Source organism: Accipiter gentilis, chromosome Z, assembly GCF_929443795.1.
Source record: "Accipiter gentilis chromosome Z, bAccGen1.1, whole genome shotgun sequence".
NCBI lineage: Eukaryota > Metazoa > Chordata > Aves > Accipitriformes > Accipitridae > Astur > Astur gentilis.
In genome coordinates this window covers 42,565,884-42,584,019 of record NC_064919.1, presented here as the reverse complement: position 1 = coordinate 42,584,019, position 18,136 = coordinate 42,565,884, and the positions used below count along the sequence as shown (strand labels likewise).

At 53.1% G+C, this 18,136-nt stretch overlaps 1 protein-coding gene across 6 annotated transcripts in view; it reads right to left on the bottom strand.

Annotated features, from left to right (window-relative positions):
- Positions 1 to 17,868, bottom strand: part of PTCH1 (patched 1) — a 75,529-nt gene extending 57,661 nt beyond the window's left edge. For 2 of the 6 annotated variants that reach the window (XR_007505154.1, XM_049796248.1), the window contains exons 1-2: positions 11,048 to 11,338; positions 9,244 to 9,436 (exon numbers count right to left, since the gene is read on the bottom strand). Coding sequence is in view for 2 of the 6 variants with exons in the window: in XM_049796248.1 (XP_049652205.1) it covers positions 9,244 to 9,436; positions 11,048 to 11,254 (400 nt within the window). In the remaining 4 variants the exon portion in view is untranslated. Of the gene's footprint in view, positions 1 to 8,654; positions 8,735 to 9,243; positions 9,437 to 9,674; positions 9,757 to 10,222; positions 10,266 to 11,047; positions 11,339 to 17,748 lie in introns of those variants that run through there. The other 4 variants (XM_049796249.1, XM_049796252.1, XM_049796251.1 and 1 more) reach the window with 4 other exon arrangements.
- Between the last annotated feature and the right edge of the window lie 268 nt (positions 17,869 to 18,136).

The window sequence follows — 18,136 nt, the reverse complement described above, 5'->3', positions numbered from 1 at the left end:
TTCACAACAAGGTAAAGTAACAGGTTCTGCCTGTCAGCAATGGCTTTTACTTTACTATTTTACTTTTTATGTGCCTGTTTGACTCAATTAAGCAGCCTCAGCCAAGACACATCTTGCTTTCTAGCATCTCAGTTTCAGCTACTATTATCTGCCAGCCCAAAGCACTCATTTATCTGTGTTCTTTCAGCTCCAAAATACTGGTTGTGCAGCCAAAAACACAAATAACACTACAACTACTGTGCTTATTTCAGAGCATGTGGATTTTTCCCTTTTCTTCTTTTTCTTTTTTTTTTAACTAGGAGATGGACCACCCTGCTCTCATGGCACAGAACGCTATTTACATTGCAATACTTGACTGTGTAATACATCTGGCATTTTTGGGCAGGATTCCTGAGCTAGGGGCCAGAAGCCCTTAAGCAATGATTTAAGGGGGGAAAAAAATCATACAACTTGACTTAACAGTGCTCATTTCTAGTTTGCTGCACTTAGCTTTTGGTTACTGACTGAAAAGCAGAAATGCATCAGGCTGGTAAACAAGAGAAGGCTGTTTCTTTTAATTTATCTCACTGTTAGTAAATGAAGACTGTATTACAGTTTAAGGGCTCAGTTCCAGCTTCAGGTATATGGGTGTACAACACTGCACATGTGCCTTAAAAATACCAGCTTTTTCTTGCACATGAGGAAAATACAGATGTTTCAAATATACAATGATTACTTGTATATTTGAAGCTGGAATTAAGTTCAGTACAATTCTCTAAAGGAGCAGCACCTTTGCAGAAAGAGTCACATTATGGTTCTGCTCATTCCCTTACCTCTTATATATTTTGCTCAAGCACTGAAATAACTAAGTTTTCCAAAACCAAGCAGAAGTTAAAGCCAAGACATTCATTCTGAAAACCAAAATTAAAATTCTCCTTACATCAAAACATCTATATGGTCAGCAGTTTCCATAAAGGGCTTTTTACCTCATGAAACTACTACTTCTGCCAAATTCAGGATGTTTATAGGAACTGAGGTGATACTGAATGAAATAAGAGAAAAAACAGTAACATGTAAACTCTATTTACAGATATTAAACTAAGTTTACACAGCAAAAAAAGGAATTAAGAAAAATAATTTTATTTTTAAATCCTGAATTCAAAGTTACTCCCTGCAACTCAGCTCCATCTATTTCTAGCGCAGTATACAATGAAAAACTACTCCAAGTCAAAGTCACTCAATTATCAGCAAGGATGAATGTAGCTTATTGTATCCAGTATTCATCAGTCATATTTAGCACACTAGAAGTGGATAATAAAATAGCACAGATCGTGCAAAACAGGAGCAAAACATTTTCCTGTTCTCTTTGTTTCACAGGCACAGAAATAAAGTGGCCACTATAAGACAGCATGCGTTTTCAGTGCAGAAATCATACTTCAAAATGCTGAGTCTTCTGTCTCAGGAATCTCTCAGGAATCTGTTGCCCCAGTAAAGCATCAACAGTAGAAAACCCTAGAGCTTCCGTGAGGAATAATGAAAGTTGTGTATCTTTATCTTTCTGAACTCTGGGACTACACTTCTTACTGTAGAACTGTCACCTGGCCCTTAAGCAGTTTTACCAATTTCTTCAGGTCCTCCCAGGTAGAGTAACTCACAAACACAAATGGGAAAAGACCTCCTGCATAATACAAGGCTGGGAAGATTAGAGAAACTAAAACCAAAGATGTACTGAAGATACATAAGGATGATTGAGAAAATATATATATAACTGTACAGTAGAACACAAAGAAGAATGAACTTCTTGGTAAAATTCTGCACTCCAGCTCCTGCTGAACTCAAAAAAAGAGCAGCTAGAACGATGTATATCCATGCCATCATCTGTAGAGAGAAAAAGCACTGTGCAAAGGATGGAAGACTGAACTTTATTCTATATACAGGAGAAAATGCCAGACAAGGAACAGCCCCACAAGGTCTATAAGCAAAACACTGTTTTAACCAGTCAGAATATTCTTAAAAAGCTAGCTTTCGGCAGAAAACTTTACAAGCATGGTTTTACCTGAGTGCTCATAGGTTGAAGTGCGTAATTCACTGTTAAAAGGATTGTGCGTAAAAGTCCATGAGTGTCAAAATGAGAACATGTTCCATTAGACACCAAAAGGAAAGCAGTTGCAGACACATTAAAACTAGCATCCTAGTGGACACAGCTCCAACAGGTCATAGGGAGGTCAGCTTTGAAGGAGAAATCCAAATGAAATATAAACATGGCATTGTGGAAACCAGACACATCTCCCATAGCTTTGTCCAGCCAGCACTCATCTAGGCATCAGCTGTGGTGCATAATCTAAACAAAAGGGATCAGTCGGTTCATACATCTGGAAGTTGTCATATTTTGGAGCCTCCTAACAGTTATGTGTAACTGAAACATCCACTTGCATGCAACAGCCTTTAAATTTGTTGAGCAGTCAAGAACTGTTACGTGCATACACTATGCAGTACTACTACTTTCTGGGGAACCACCACAAATACTATTTAATAACAGGGCTTGGACCATCTCTTCCCACGGCAAAAATAAATCATGAAAATGGATGGAGTCAGGGTGAGGAGCTAGAGTTTTCCTTAATGCATTCTCTTCTGAAAGCAAGTTTCAATACCCATGGCTTTTAGAGTTCCTTCTTATCTGAACTCGGTATCTGACAAATAATGAGAAAGGAAGGCCCGTTCTCTACAGAAAGATGACAGTCCACTTAGTAGGTAACAGGAGCTGGTAGTAGACCTCAAACCACTCGCCACCACCTCTACATAGCACCACAACTCCAGCAGCAGCCTACCCTACAGCTGAGCAGGCTCTTCTCCTTACCTACACTCCCCCGTTCCTGCTCAGCAGCAGTGGCATGGGGACCAACAATAAAGCAAAGTTGCTTTCAACTGTTCTATTTCACTCCAGAATTTCTGTACCAAAATCTCCAAGCTCTCCAGAACTACAGAAATGCCTTCACACCCTGTTCATAAGCAGCAGAATCCCCAGAGTGCAAGATGACACTCCAAGCTCAGAAGAGGGCAATGGTGCAGCCAAGGCACCGCCCTGTTTAACTACACGTTTCAACAGCGAAGGAAACAAACCCTTCCAAACAAGCAGCGGTAGGGCACGTTTTTGCATGGACATTGGCGACAATGTGTTAAGTTTGGAAATAATGAAGATTAATTTTCTGCAGCATTAAGTAAATTAAATGCCGATGAAGTCTGAAAGGCAGAAGGAACCGTGCAACCATGCACTTAGAGCTTAGAGAGGTCCCAGTCCTACAGGAGGAGATCCTCCTCTTGCCCTTCCCAGAAGAGGTAGCGCAGGGGCAGGCTGTTAGCATCTGCTGCAGCTTTGCACATGGGTAAAGGTCTGCCTACACTAAAGGCATTCCGAGTTCTGCCACTACACTCAGTGAGTTTGGGACTTCACCCTTTACCTTCTCAATGACCAAAGAATGGTCACATGTAATACCTTTGTTAAAACTCTTACAGATCAAAGAGGAATTATAAACACTGAAGCTTGGTTGGTTTTTTTTGATGTACAAGCTTTTCAGCAAGGAGCACCAACTCTGAGCACTGATGTGGACACCTGTCAAGACGGAACTTAACAGAGACCCTCAGTGATTTTGAATTTAATAGCGGGCCTTTGAAAGATGATAATCAAACATCCATATAACTAAAACCTTTAAACATCCTTTCTTAACAACTTTCAACACATGGAAACAGAGGGAGTTCAAATTCACAGGAATGTAACACCCACTGTCCTGATGTTTTTATCCACAAACATCATGTAAAGCTTGAGTACTAGAATGTGATGTTATTTTTTGAAACAGAAGCAGACTTAAATACTCTTCCATTTTGACCAGTAAATGTTAAAAAAAGCATATTGCCCAGATGACTATCCTTCAGCCATCAAGTGGAAACACCACTGCTACCTTCCCATTTGAGAAACCGCATGATAAAGAATTATACTTAATTCAAACAAAACAGTGGTCTTGGAAATTCTCCAGATAAACACCTTTCAATGAACTTCCAATATGCACTGAGGGATGCAACACAGTGCAAGACAGCATTCAGAGATAAGTAAGCCCTCAACTCACCCCTGATCCATATGAAACTAATGGATTTGGTGATGTGATCAGAGACTATGCCCCAGACTGTGACACTGCCTACGAACACCCCACCTCAGATTCACCAGCAGAGTAACTTCAGCTCTCCTGCCATCCACACTGAGTTGATGCGGTCACGCAGGTACAAGCACATCTAAAACGACTACTATACTGCTGTTCACAAACATCCGTGCTTGCTGTTCACAAACGTCTGGGAGAACAGACCCAACTGGGTCAATTCCTGCTAACTGTATTCAAACCACACGGTTACTCCACCCCACGGTTACTCCACCCCACTAACGTGAGTTTGTCTCCTTAAAACAACAAATGCACAAAGATCTGTTCCTTTACTATTCTTTTTTTGTTTCTCCAGGGAATACTAGTGTAAAGTTAAGCGATGCCTTAGGCAGAACTTAAGAATAACTTTCCTCTCCACCTGCACTTGATCTTGCTGGGTTAAGCAAACTGAGAATCTATGGAAATAATAATGGTTCCTGCATCACTGACACACTTTCCTCATTTTCACCTCATTCTTATCCTGCATGGGTAGATTAACATATTTTAAGATAGGTCAGCCATAAATAGTACAGTAGAGTAACTTGATTTTTGCCCCTTTAGAGTGAAACAATGCTACAAATAGCTCAAATCATCACTTAAAAACTGTTTCTGCCGCACGCCCTCAGTCCTAATTCACTTAACAATTAGAACATGCTCACTTTGTTCCAAAGCTGAACTATGTGGCTACTGAATGCATTTTGTCTCCTCTGCAGGATGTCCTACTCCTACCTGCATCACCCACCCTCTTCCTTCAAACTGGCTTAAAGAAGAGGCTCTGCATGTTAGAGCTTGGTTCGAAGTAGCTTTGCGAAGAGGTCTGCTTAAAGAGGGAAAGGTTTGACTGAGCTACAGCTAGTACAAAAAGTGCAGAAAGCAAGAAAGGAAGGAAAGAACACCATGACCTTCAACCTCTTTAAAAAAGTAATGAAGAAAGTGAGGGGAAAAAAAATCCCAAGACAATGGTGACTTTAAATGAATTATCAAGGAACAAGACGAGACCATCTCTCCCCTTACGAGCTCCTCCATTTAACGCCATTCAAGGCATTGCAGTAGTCAAATTTCAAGCTCCACTTAACAGACCTTCTCTGGAGCCACAAAACTACCTTCCTTCAGAAGCAGAGGCTGTGAATTTACATGTGTGACTGCTGTTCACACACAGGGTCTTACAGTGCCTATTAAGAGTGGTAGCAAAAACCATAACCAGTTATGGGCATTATTTCTTTTCCATCCAGAGTACCTTCTAGTTATGAATGGATGTTTCTAAAAGCACATCTGTGTCCTACAAAATTTAGTCACAGAGGAAATCAACGCAAAGCCCTTTTTGTTCTCTCAAGGGGGTTCAATGTATAAAGATGCTAAACAGTCTCCACAGCTCCAGTATGCATGGACACCCACATACAGCAGTTCAACTAAGGCTGAATGGCTGTGAATAACAGAACCACCATTGAAATGCTAGTCCAGAATTTGTTTGCCCAAGAAACTACAACAGGCATCCTCCAGTAGCAAGGTATGCACACAGGGATGACAGACCTGCTGAAGGGCTGAGGGGAAACAGGTATGTGTCCCAGTCAGACACCAGAGTGCCAGACTACAAGACAGGAGCATGGACTGAGAGCATACTGGGGGGGACACAGTAATAACCAAAGTGCTCTGAATAGCAGCCAGAGGAGGATTGTGTTTTAAAAAAAAAAAAAAAAAAAAAAAAAAGCTACTCTACAACACTTAGTGCCAAGAAACAAGCTGAGAGGAAAGCCACTTTGGTATCAGGAGCCTGAGAGAAGGCCAAGAGTGCTGGCACAAATTCTGAAGGAAGACGACTACTACAGGAAAACTGAAAGACTGATGGAGATCTGTTTTTCTTTTTCTCTCTTTGAAAGTTTGCCTACCAGGTGGGTTTCTAAACTTCTTATGTAAATATTTCAGCCATAATAGCTTCAGGCCCAGACTACTAATCATTTATCTTGGAATGTGCATGGTCTTAAAACTCATTCAAACTTCACTATTTTTAATTGTGTTATGGTTTTAAAGCAACCGTTTACTTCCAGCAAGCTTCAGTGCTGTATTATGTTTCAGGGTATTCAGAAATACACCACACAAAATCAGTCTCTTTATGTAAATACTGCCAATCTATCCAGCAGTAATAACTGTAAAAAGCTTCAGTAGCAAATCGAAACTGTTACTGAAATGTATTTCAAGAAATCTACCATATTCGGCCAACATTACCCAGTTCATTCGAACTCTCAGTAAACAAAAGGTAAAGAAAAAAGTAAGACAGCTATTTTAATCAACAGGGCAATTCAGCCACTGCTTCTACTAAGAGAGACCTTGATCTAAAGGGTCAGTTACTACTAAAAGTTAGTATAGTAACTTCATGGAGTATACTTTAAAGCTGTTAGGACCAGGTGTGTACAAGTGCAGAAAAATGAGTTTGGTCACTGCTTTCTACTTCTGCATGGAACGAACAACATTTTCCATACTATCTCTTTCTATGCCTGTTCCATCTCAAATTCTCGCTCTGTACTTTGGCCTGTAGTTTAGCAACAGAAATACATGACTGCTATTTGTTAGGTTTATTTGTGTAACACCCTGGTTCATGAGCAGAACATTTAGAGTCTCTACCAAGAAAGCACATTTTAGCAAGCTCTTCTGTGTAGGTGATCATGTAGTGCTAGAACAGGAATACTAGAAGTTAAATTAAATCCAGAATATTTAATTTCATCTTAATCAGCTAGCTTCTTTTTGCAATCTAGAAATGCAAGGGTTTCTATATGAAGAGTTTTAATACTTCTTTTTACATTACTTAATTCTGACATGAAAACCAAACTGAATAGATGTGAAATCACACAGGTCAACTCTGTACAACCAGCTGCATTATGAATTCATCTTGGCCATAAAAACCTCAGAGATCAATTTCAACTAGATTTTATACCAGAGACTTTCCCCCCTCCCCCCTCTATGAAGCAATAATGACATGTGAAGAGGTCAGTGCAGCAACTGTACTAAGTGGCTACTTTACAAACCATGTTTTTTTTCCTTGAGAATTTAATTTTAATGCTGGGCCAGTCATACAGGCATCATCAGCAAGTAGGTTTTTGGTATTACATGGTTACAAAAAGTAGGCGGCATTAATGGGATGGGATCACCCTTCCAAGTAAGTGAACCACAGTGACAGCAGAATAAACCTCAGGGAAGCGTGCTGGATGGAACTGGAAGAAGCATGCCGGATGTAACTGCAATCACGTATTCTCTACCGAACACTTACAGAAAACCAGAGACAAAACACATATGAGCAAAAATTAACAAACTTCCACAACCACCTCACAAGGACTTAAAAAGGGGGGGGGAAGAGTGATGTTCACAATCATTTGCATTAGTATTAAAGGTACACAGGACCTAGTGACCAGCACAGACTCTGAGTGCACATCTCTGCCTATGGATGGGATCCTGCACTGCCTGCTCTGTTTCTCAGGGCTGCTGGCAGCCGATGTCATCATATTTTGGGGCTGCTAGACTACATGGCCCAAAAAAAGTTCAGTCGGTAACACATTACTTTCCAAAATAGAAAAAACAATACTCACTAAATGACCCGTGAACCTCACCCTGACCCCAACATGGCTGTCACCTGCAAGGATGGAATCTGGTCCTATATGCTCTAATCCATCCACAGGGCGGGACAGACCACCTTCACAACAGCAGCTAACGTTGTTTGCACTCAGCACGAGCTTTTCCACACACGCACATACAGAGAGCTATTTAGTAATGATTATTTATGCAGCCTTCCATATTAAGTTTTATAAGCCAAATTCTGCTGCAAGCGACTTTGACATAAACCCAGAGTAACTACTGCAGTCAAGGAATTCTGTTTTCACATCAACCCAGCTAACAGGGGAATGCGATGCTAAGTAAATAATATTTTCCCCCAGAAAAAAAAAACCAAACCAAACCAAAAAAACCACCACCACCACCAAAAAAAACCCCAAAAACCAAACCCACAACCCACCGAAAAGGCAAACCCAAAAACCCCGGCAGCCTGGAGCCCTGCCTCTCAGAGCAGGTAACCCGCCCGGGCTGGCAGCCCCGCTCCCCCGAGGGGCATAAGGGGCCTGCGAGGGGGGCGCTGGCGACGCCGCTCTGCAACCCCCCCCACGCCCCCCGTGTTTCAGGCCGGGGTGGGGAGGTGTGTTTCGAAAGGCAGCCCGCGAAGCCCCGGCGCCTCGGTACCGCTCCTCTCCCTTTACCAGGCCCGCCTTCCCACGCCGGCGCCTTCGGGCTGGGCCCGGCGGAGGCGCCCCCCGCCCCGGCCGCTGCCCGCGGCTACCCCGCTGCCGGCCAGGCCCCCATTCTTTGCCTCGGCAGATTTTTTTTTTTAATTTTTTTTTTTTTTTGGTCCTCTCCCTCCTCATTTCTCGTTTCGGCTTTTTTTTTTTTGTGTGTGTGTTTTTTTGTTTTGGGGTTTTTCTTGGTGGTTTTTTTTTGTTTTTTTTTTACCTCGAGACAAACGCTCCCCCCACAGTTGAAAGCTGTCCAAAAAACAGGACCACACACAGGCACCCGCCCCGCCGCGCTCTTCGCCGCCCGCCTCCCTCCCCCCCGCCGCGGGCGCACGCACTCCCAAAATGGCGGAGGGGCGCCTCCCGGCAGCGCGGCCGCCTCCCGCCGCCGGGGACGCAGAGACCCGTCGCCCGCAGCCTTCCCGCACGGAGAGACGGGCCGCGGGCGGCGGCGCGGGGAGGCTGAGGGTGGCCCGGCCCGGCCTCCCCGCCGCGGCCCCCCGCGGCCTCCCCGCCGCGGCCCCCCGCGGGCGGAGAAGTGGTACGCGCCGCCCGGGGCCGCGCGCCCCGGCCCAGCGCCCGCCTCGGCAACCAACCGCCCCGCCGGCAGCCCGGCCCCCGCCGGCGGCCGCAGGCCCTCCCTCTCCCGCTCCCTCCCCGGCATGCGGAGCGGCCCGGCGCACCGGCGTGCGCACGCACGCACGCACGCACTCCCTCCCTCCCTTCAGCCGCCGCTCCAGCCGCCTTCACCCGGCCGGTCAGGCGGGGAGGGGCGGCAGCAGAAGGAGGGGGGACCCCGCACTTACCTTCCACCCACAGCTCCTCCACGTTGGTTTCGAGATTAGCTGCCCTTAATCCTACAGCGAAAGCCCCGAATATGAGGAGGCCGACAACCAAAAACTTCCCGCAGTTTTTCTGAATGTAACAGCCCAGTTTAAACAACAGTCTCTGAAACTTTGCTCGCAGCCACAGCGGCGCTTTCCGTCCCGTCGCCTTCCCCTGCAAGGCAAGAAGAGGTCAGCAGTTGAGGGGCTGCGGCAGGCCGCCAGACCCGCGCCTCCGCACCCCGGGGCCGCCGGGCAGGGCCGCCCCCCCCCCCCAGGAGCACGACAGCCCGAGCTCCTGGGGGCGCATCCCCACGCAGCGTCCCCGGCAGGGCGCAGCTCGGGCGGGCGCCCTCGCAGCAGGGCCCTCGCCCAGCAGCCACCCTCGGGCGCACGCACAGGCCACGGCGTACCTGCTGGTGGCCATCCTCGCCCCGGACCAACGCGCCGTCCGGGGGTGACGCCACCGCATCAGACCCCTGCGCCCTCGCCCACGCTGCCCACCACGCCGGCAGCTCAGGCTGCAAAGCGTTCGCGCTGGCAAGACCCGCGGCTCCAGGGCGCGCGTGACCGCTTCCGATGAGCCTCAACAGCCACGAGAACAGAAAAAAAGTCCCTTTTCCTGTTCTCCTTAGACCTCTGAGGGCCTGGGGCGGGGGGGGGGGGGGGGGTGGGGTGGCGTTCGTGACGGAAAAGCTCGTCGCTAGCAGTTTGCTGCCGTTTCCCCCATTCCCAGCTCATAGCAGGGGTTTGGTGCTGAGGCAGGACCCACGTGGTGAGCAGCGCTGTAAGATCAGAAGTAATTCATTTCCATAGAGTTTGGAGACGCTGTGTGATCTGAATTAGGAAGTAGAGCAGCCATCTGTAAGTTACGACAATATTTGTGAACGGAAGAGGGCAGCCACATGGATTTTTTTTTTTTTTTTTTTTTTTTCCCTCCTCCTCCTTTCCCCCTTCTTACAAAGCCTAGAAATCCGCTCCCTGAAGTGAAACCATCCCTGCAGCAAGGCAGCTTTCCGAGGTTGTTTACTTTAAACATTTTTTGGCCGGCGGAGATTGGCGGCCGGGGCCGTCCCTCCGCCCCGCCCGGGCCGGGCTTGCGGGGCGCTCCGGTACCTCCAGCCCTTCCCCGCCAACAATTACCGCCGCCGCCGCTCCGCGGGCAGCGGCGCGACCTGCGCGGCAGGGTTAAGGTGGCAATTTGTTTACGGCCCTCGCTTCCCCTCCGACCGCCGGGGAAAGAAAACGGCTGCAAGCTTTCTCTGCCGGGAGACCTGCTCTCCCAGGGCAGTGGCCCTGTCGGCGCTCGGCGGAGAACTTCACAAAAGCACAACTTCTGCCAAGAAAGCGGCCGCCCCGCTCTCTCTCTCTCCCGCCCCCGTCCCGGCCGGGAGCGGGTGTTGCCGAGGTCGCTACGGAGGGGATGGGGAGGTGGGAAGGAAGCGGAGGGGGAGCCGGGGAGCTGGCCGGGGGGGGGCAGCCGCGGGAGGGAGGCCGGGAGCGACCGGAGGCTGGCTGGGGAAACTCAAGCGGAGGAGTGCTCCGCAGCGCAAGCAGGCACCGGGGCAGGCAGAGGCGAGAAAGGAGGGAAGGACGGCACTCTCTCCCGCACTGAAGAGTCACAGACGTCCCTCTCTTTTTCCCAGCATTTTATTGGTGGCTGTTTCATTTCCATCTCCTCCTTCCACCCCCGCGAGAAAACACACCACCCCCCTCCGCCCCCGCCGAAAACCAGCACTAGCACTAGCGTGTATCTCTGGAAAAAAGAGTGAGAGATTGAATGCACCTTTGAGATCTGCTCCAAGGCGAAAGCCGCATCGCAGTAGCTTGGCCGCTGCAGATACTCCCGGTCGGGCGCCTCGGCGCGCCGGTTCCCTCCGGTCCTTCGCCGCCTGCCGCCGCCGCTCCTCGCCGCCCGGCCGGGGTGGCCGCCGCCGCCGCCGCCCGCACTGCTGCTGGTCTCCGGCTCCGACGCGTTACCGGCCGAGGCCATGTTGCCGCCGCCGGCGGGACGGGGAAGCTGCCGCTGGCGCTGCCGCCGCCGCGGCGGCGGGGCCCGGGGGCCCGGGGGCGCGGCGGGGCCGCGGGGGGCTGGCGGCGCTGCGGGCCGCGGGCTGCTGCTGCTGCGGGGGCTGCCGCCGGGGCTGCCGCCGCCGCCGCCGCCGCTGCTGCTGCTGCTGCTGCTGCTGGGGCTGCTGCGGCGCGGCCGCCTCACGCGGGGCGCGGGGCGGCGGCTGCCGCCGCGGCCGCTCCGGCCGAGTCGCTCCCCGCGCCTCCCATTGCCACATCGCGCGCGGACCCCGAGCTGCAGGCGGCCGCTCCCCGCGCCCGGCGAGGGCGGGCGGCCGGGCGGGCGCGACCCCCGGGCCCCCCCGGCTGCCGCCGCCGCCGCGCTTTCCTCCGCTCCCGTTGAAATCGCCTCCTCCGGCCGCCGCTGACCTCCGGGAAGCCGCTGTCCGCGGCGGCGCTCAGCGACGGCGGCGCGGCGGCGGCGGCGCGGCGGGCCGCGGCGGCTGCTGCTGCTGCTGCTGCTGTAGCTGTAGCTGCGCTGCCTCGCCGCGCTGCACCATCCTGCCTCAGCGCCGGGGTGCTTCCCGCGGGCCGCGGGGCCGGCGGGGCTCCGAGGTCGGCCCCGCCGCGGCGGCGGGCGGCCGGCTGCCTGGCGCTCTCCCCCCGGCGTGTGCGCGGCAGCACCGAGCTGCAGCCCCTCGGCTCAAGAGATGAGATGAAGAAGAAAAAAAGGACTCTCTCCATTTGGATAAAGAGGAGGAGGGGTGGAGGGGGGGGGGGGGGGGGAGTATGAGAGGAGAGAGAGCGAGCTATGGAGAGGGAGGGAAAAAAAAAAAAAAAAAAAGAGCTGAAAGCCCGCCCCCGGGGCTGTCAGATGGCTTGCGTTTCTGCGAGGCGATTGGCTCGGGGAGGGCAGAAATTACTCAGCAAACATGACTATTATTAGCTGCTTAGCAACAGCTCACCAAAGTAGAGAGACCACCCAGGCCGGCAACCCTTGTGTGTGCATCTCCAGCTTCAGGGGGAGCCTTAAAGAGATCCAGCCTTCTTTGCATGCAATACTTCCATTAAGGAATGCCTTCCCCCCCTTTCTTCTTCCTTTTCTTTTCAAGAAAGTTTTCTCGCCCCCCCGCCTTTTTTTTTTTTTTTTCCGTCCGGGATGCTTGCAGGCAAATACACGCGCGGAACTTTCTCGCGATCGACGTACAGAAATATATTTTTCCCTTTTAAAAAGGACAGGGAAACGCGGGGAAAGCAGCATTAAACGAATTCTAAAGCCCTTAAAAGAAAATCCTTTTAGAGGCACCTTGGCCTCAAGCTGCAACAAATACTGGGAGGTCCGAGCTGAATTCCCAGGCTTGCAGAAATAATGACAGGGTGGTGGATACTGCGGTAGAAAGTGCCAGATTTTTCTCCCTCTCTCTTTCTTTTTTAACTAAAGAGGAGACTTCGTTCCCTGCAAGAAAACCACTCCGTCCAGTTAGAAAAACACAATGAAAACTTAACACTTGAGGGATTTAAAGCCGCGCGGTAGCTAGCCTGTTTCAACTTAGGGCTCATTCTTTAACTGAAACCCGAGGAAAGCCAATTTTAATGTTTTTAGTGTAAAAGTCCATGAAACGCAGCCTGCCTGGCCGCGCTAAACACTTCTTGAACTATACGCGATTGTTTACTTTTTTGGCACCGCTTCTCCCCGTCTCTGTTCATTGAGAATCAGCCATTAATTGCTGCCGTTACAGCTGCGCGCATTCCCCCCAGCCCCGGGGCTGCGGGCCCCGGCCCCCAGCGCGGCTCCCCGCGGAGGCTCCGCTCGCCGGCGGACCTCCGTGCGCACCGCCGCTCCGCGCCCGGCCCGGCCCGGCTCGGCCCGGCCCGGGAAGGCGCTTGGAGGGGGGGGGGGGCGGGGGGCGCTGCCCCCCAGCAGGGCGGCTGCTGCGCGCCTGCGGGGGAGCGCGGCTGTGAAGCGCGCCCGCTGTGCGTGCACTCGGGGGAAAGCAATATAGAGAAAAAGGGGGGGGACGGGGGGCAGCCCCCTGCCCGGTGCGGTGCCCGCCCGCCGAGCGCGCGGGCACGCCGCAGCTCGCCCTTCGGCCCCGCCAGGCGTGTGCCCGGGGCGGCGGTCGTGGGCAAAACCCCCGCGCCCCGGGGCCCCGCCAGCGGCCCCCCCCCCCCCCCCCCCACTTCCCCTCGGCGGGGCCGGCGTGCGCCGGCGGCGGCGGGGCCGCCCCGGCCGGGCTGCCAGACACACCGCCCCGGCGCCGGCAGCGGGGGCGGGCAGCGCCCCGGGGGCCGGGGCCGCCGGCGGGAGCGCGCTGCGCGGCGCGGCGCAGAGCAGCGCACCGCGCCCCCCATGCGGAGGCTCTCGGGGTGAAACCACCTAGAGACACCCGCGGACGGCGGCTTGCCGGGGTGGCTGCCGGCAGTGAGGGGGGTCCGTTTTCCCTTCCTTTCCCTCCCATCGCTGTTTTTCCCACACGGGGAAACCTGCCTCCGTGAAGGCCCGGCCCTGTGCTCCGCACGGGACTGGCTCCAGGAAAGCTGCTGGGAGCAGCAGGCGGTCGCGCACGCACGCGTAGGTGCATCCCCTCGGGAGAAGGAAACCTGAAGGGCTTGGAGCTGGAGGCTGTTTTCTGTTGGGGGCTGAAACCCGCAGCTGTGGTGCGGTCGGCCACCTCCAGTTCGAGTTTCCGCTTGGGAAAGTGACCGTCCATCTCTCTAGGAACAGATCTGCCATTGCTCCTGCCCCCGCTCCACCTCACAGGGTCTGATGGAGTGGCAGGGCTGGGGGATGGAGAAAGAAGGGATGGGTGGAGAGGCGTTTTGGTTCAGCCTCCCAGCAGGCTCCGAAACCGGGGAAGAGTGTCCCTTCAAGCACCTCGAGCCCCCAGAGCTGCCCTGCCTGTCTCCTGCCTGCCTCCTGCCTGCTCGGCTTCACACAATAGCCCAGTGCCCGTCAGTCCTCACTCCCGGTTCCAAAACGCAGCCTGAAGACTCAAATTTAACAAGTGCTATCTTTATCTCCCCTCTCTCCCTGTGGTCTGGAGGGATTTTTCTTTTTCTTTTTCTTTTTTTTTTTTTTTTTTTTTTTTAAGCATACACAAGAGATGAATTACTGCAGGGATCTAATTGGCCTTGTTTCTGTTGGTTGTTGGTTTTTTTTTCCTTAAGGAAGAAGTGTCAGTGTAAAAGTCTCCACTTGGGTGGTCAGAGCAGTGGCTGCCCCCAGTTTGCTTCCTAGCTGATGCTTGAGTGCTACATTCCTGGTGATAATGTTGTTCCCAATCAATCTGCCCTTATTTACATTTGTAAGCACTGCTGGCTGTGATATGCATGCCCTGTGTATGCAACTGCTTGTGCACACCAAGGGCTTTTTCCCATCTTCAGCAACTTGCAGGGATCCCATAGATTTCTTATCTTGGGCTTGCTTTGTGGTGAAGGCCTGGGAAGGTGCCTCCTTGCGCAGAGTGGCTGCAGTCTGCAACCTTTTATACCTGGTGCTCCCTATTCCTGGACAGCCAGGGCCGGCATACAAGAATCTCGAGGCTTTGGTCGTAGCAGCTTCATTTTGTAAAGCTCTGCCTCTTACTTCGGTCACCTTTGTGCCCGTAACCCCCAATACTGCGGAGCTTCACGCTTCCTCCAGCCAGATGAGGGACCAAATCCAACAGAGGTTGACAATGGGTAACAGGTATTTACACCGATTTTACTTTAACACATTTTTCCAGGCTGCTCATCGCCCGTGGACACACCACCAAAAAGCATTGCACTGCTGGAGCATCTGATTACCTTAATAAAGAAAGGACACTTCCTTCTGTAGGGGCTATGAGAGAGCTGACCGCGGCGGAAGAAGGACTTGCGGGAACATAGCCCGGTTTTGTCTATTCTCTCCAATTCTTGTCTCTCGTGGCGCAAGGCCGAGGGTCCGCCTCGGCCCCTTGCCCCACACGCAAGCCTGCCGCCGGCTTTGGCGCCAGGTAAGGCCCACAGGGCAAGCACCTTCACTGGGTTTTGCAGAGCAGCCCGAGCCTCTCCGCCTCCGCTGGCCGCGGCCCGCTTGCCCCCGGGAGGGCGGCGGGCGGCGGGGGAGCCGAGCCGCTCCGCCGGGCAGCGCCGCCGCGCAACCCCCGCGCCTGGGCGACGAGGAGGCGGCGGCGGCGGCGGCACGAAGCTAGCCCTCTTCCCCCTCCGCAGCCCTGGAAGAAAGGGAACTGCTCGAGCCAACTTGTCAAAATAATGCGGCTAATTACCCCTGATCGCCTTTAATGGAAAGCTGCTCTGCACGCCACAAAGGAGCAAATGAGGGATCTGCAGCACCAGCCCAGGAGCGCTGGCATTTTCTTCCGCGGAGGGCCGCGGGGAAATGTGGCTCCAGAGGAGCCTCCGAGGTTTCCACGCTCCTCCCGCGCAGCAGCGGACTCCCAGGGGAGAACCAGAGCGCCCGGGGAGCTGCGGAGAACAGCGGCAGGAGCAGCAGCCCTCTCCCTCCAAAAGCTGGAGGACATCCCAACCCTAGCAGACCTTGTCATATTCCGCGGGGGGGGACTTTAGCTCTATAAACCCAAGTCGTCTTCAGAACAGATTCTTTTCCTGGCAAAATGCCCTGCCACTTGCAGGACTTCGACGTGCACATAGAGGGGAAAGTTACACTGAACAGTTTTTTAGCCAGGCTGGACAACACCGGGTCTGTGTAAAGATATAGCTCAAGTCCTGCATTTGGCAGAGGGCAGGGCATTCATTTTCATGATCTCTGCCATCGGGTCTTGCAGAAAAAAAGCTGAGCGACACGATCTCTTTGACCCACTGCTGGAGCAACAAATTTATTAGAGATATAGGCGTGAGAAATGAAAAGGAAGTAAAACAATTCAGGCTCATTGTATGTCTTTCTTTCATACTGCTAATCCGGTTTACACATCACGCCTACATGTCTCAATAGGGCTTTATACACTGTGGCAAAGGCAGAACAAAATAAAAGGTGTGTGTGTGTGAGTGCGTGCGTGTGTGTGCATGTGTGTGTGAAATAAGGATAAAAACAGAGAAGCCCAAGACATTTTAATTCAGAGTGGGCTGCCAGTTTTGTATCTACCGGCTCTTGAAAGAAAATAGGTTTTAAAAGATTCCTCCGCCTCCCCCTCCCTCCTCAGCCCTAACATTTCTCAACAATACTACCTCCTGTCCAGATACAGTGTCGGATTATAATCCAGATGCACAATGACCCTAACAGCCCTAACCAGAAATTAGATACACCTATCAGCCTGATGCCGTAACGATGTGGGGACCCTCTAACCAGAACTGGTAAATGCTATCTGGTTGGTAGCTGGCAGGTAGCCACCCTGGCTCCAACGTTTCTTTTAGAACCACCTGATGACACCAGACGTCTCCCCCATTCCCCTCCCCTCTTCCCCCCCTCCCCCCCCCCCCCCCCCAGGCTCTACCTCCCAGGGCTAAGGGGGGCTAAGGCAGCGGCCGAGGGGGAGATGTGTCACTGAACGTCCTCTGGCTTCCAAGCCCTGGGAGCAGTGGGACAACACACACACGCCCGGTGACAGCAGTGCTGTACCGGTGCCGGTGGTGCCAGGTACCAACCGCACGCAAGACTCCGATACTGGAGCCAGAGGCTGAAGCCACTACAAAACTTAATCTAAGGCACTACATGTATTTCACTGCTGTAGTTAGGGAGTGACTGTCCCTCCTTTTCCGTGCAGCTGTATGTTTTCAGCAGCTTCCACTGACTGCGGGCATTCAGCCTGCGTTGCAAAGAGAGGGAAAGGGCTCCTCAGTGCACCTCCTCTCAGAAGCCCTGTTCAGCTTTCCCGAGGAGAACGGAGATGCAAACTGCGTCTTCCCCGCAGCCCCTGTCCCGCGGAGCCGGGCCCCAGAGGTCTTTCTGCCCGCCCCCCACGCACGGCAGGTTGTTTGGACCACCGCTCACACAGGTGCCGAGAGGCTGAGACCGGGGACCCGCCTGCAGTCCTCTGCCGGACCGCACCGGGCCACCGCAGGAGCCACTTCCCATCAGCGGCCAGTCCCCCCCGCGCCTCCCCACCGAGAGCTCCGGGCCGCAGCACCGCCGGGGTGCGGGTAGTCGCCCCGGCGAGGGGCAGAGAGCAGCGCCCGCACCCAGGGGAGCCCTCTGCCCCCCCGCCGCCCGGCCGTGCCCCGCGCTGCCGTCCCCGCTCAGGCCGCACCCGGCGGGCGGCAGCCGCAGCCCCGGTCCCCGGTCCCCCGGCACGGCGGAGGCCCCGGGCGCCCGGCGTCGCCCCGGTCCCGGAGGCTGGAGGGAGTCTCCCCCCGCCCCCCCTCCGCCAGCCCCGGGCCCCAGCCGCCGGCGGCCTCGGCGAGGGCCCGCGCAGCACCCCCCCCTCCCCCCGGCACCGCCCCGGCCCCCGGCCCCCGCCCCGCGCCCGGGCCCTGTCCGCCGGGTCCCGCGGCCCCCGGCCCCGCTGCCGCCCCGCCGCGGCCCCCCGGGGCTGCACCTACCATCGCTGCCCTTGCCGGAGCCGCTGGTGGGGAGCCGTGCTGGAGGGCTGGGTGCGCCCTCATTGACTGGCTGGCCCTGGCGGCTTTAGTGGGACATCAGTGTTTTCGTCCTCTGTCCTTCTCTTTCGTCCTATTCCCCCCCCCCCCCCCTTCTTTTTTCCTTTTCTCTTTCTCTCTTTCTTTCTCTCTCCTTCTTTCCCACTCTGTTTCTTTCCGTCTCTCTTTCTCCTTTTAGTTCCTCTTTTCCTTCCTTCCTTCCTTCCTTCCTTCCGTCTCTTCTCCTCCTCCTCCTCCTCCTCCTTTTTTTTTTTTTTTTTTTTTTTTTTTTTTTTACCCCAAAGGAACTCAAAGTGTAAAAAAATAACCCTCCTAGGTTGCAGGCATTCTG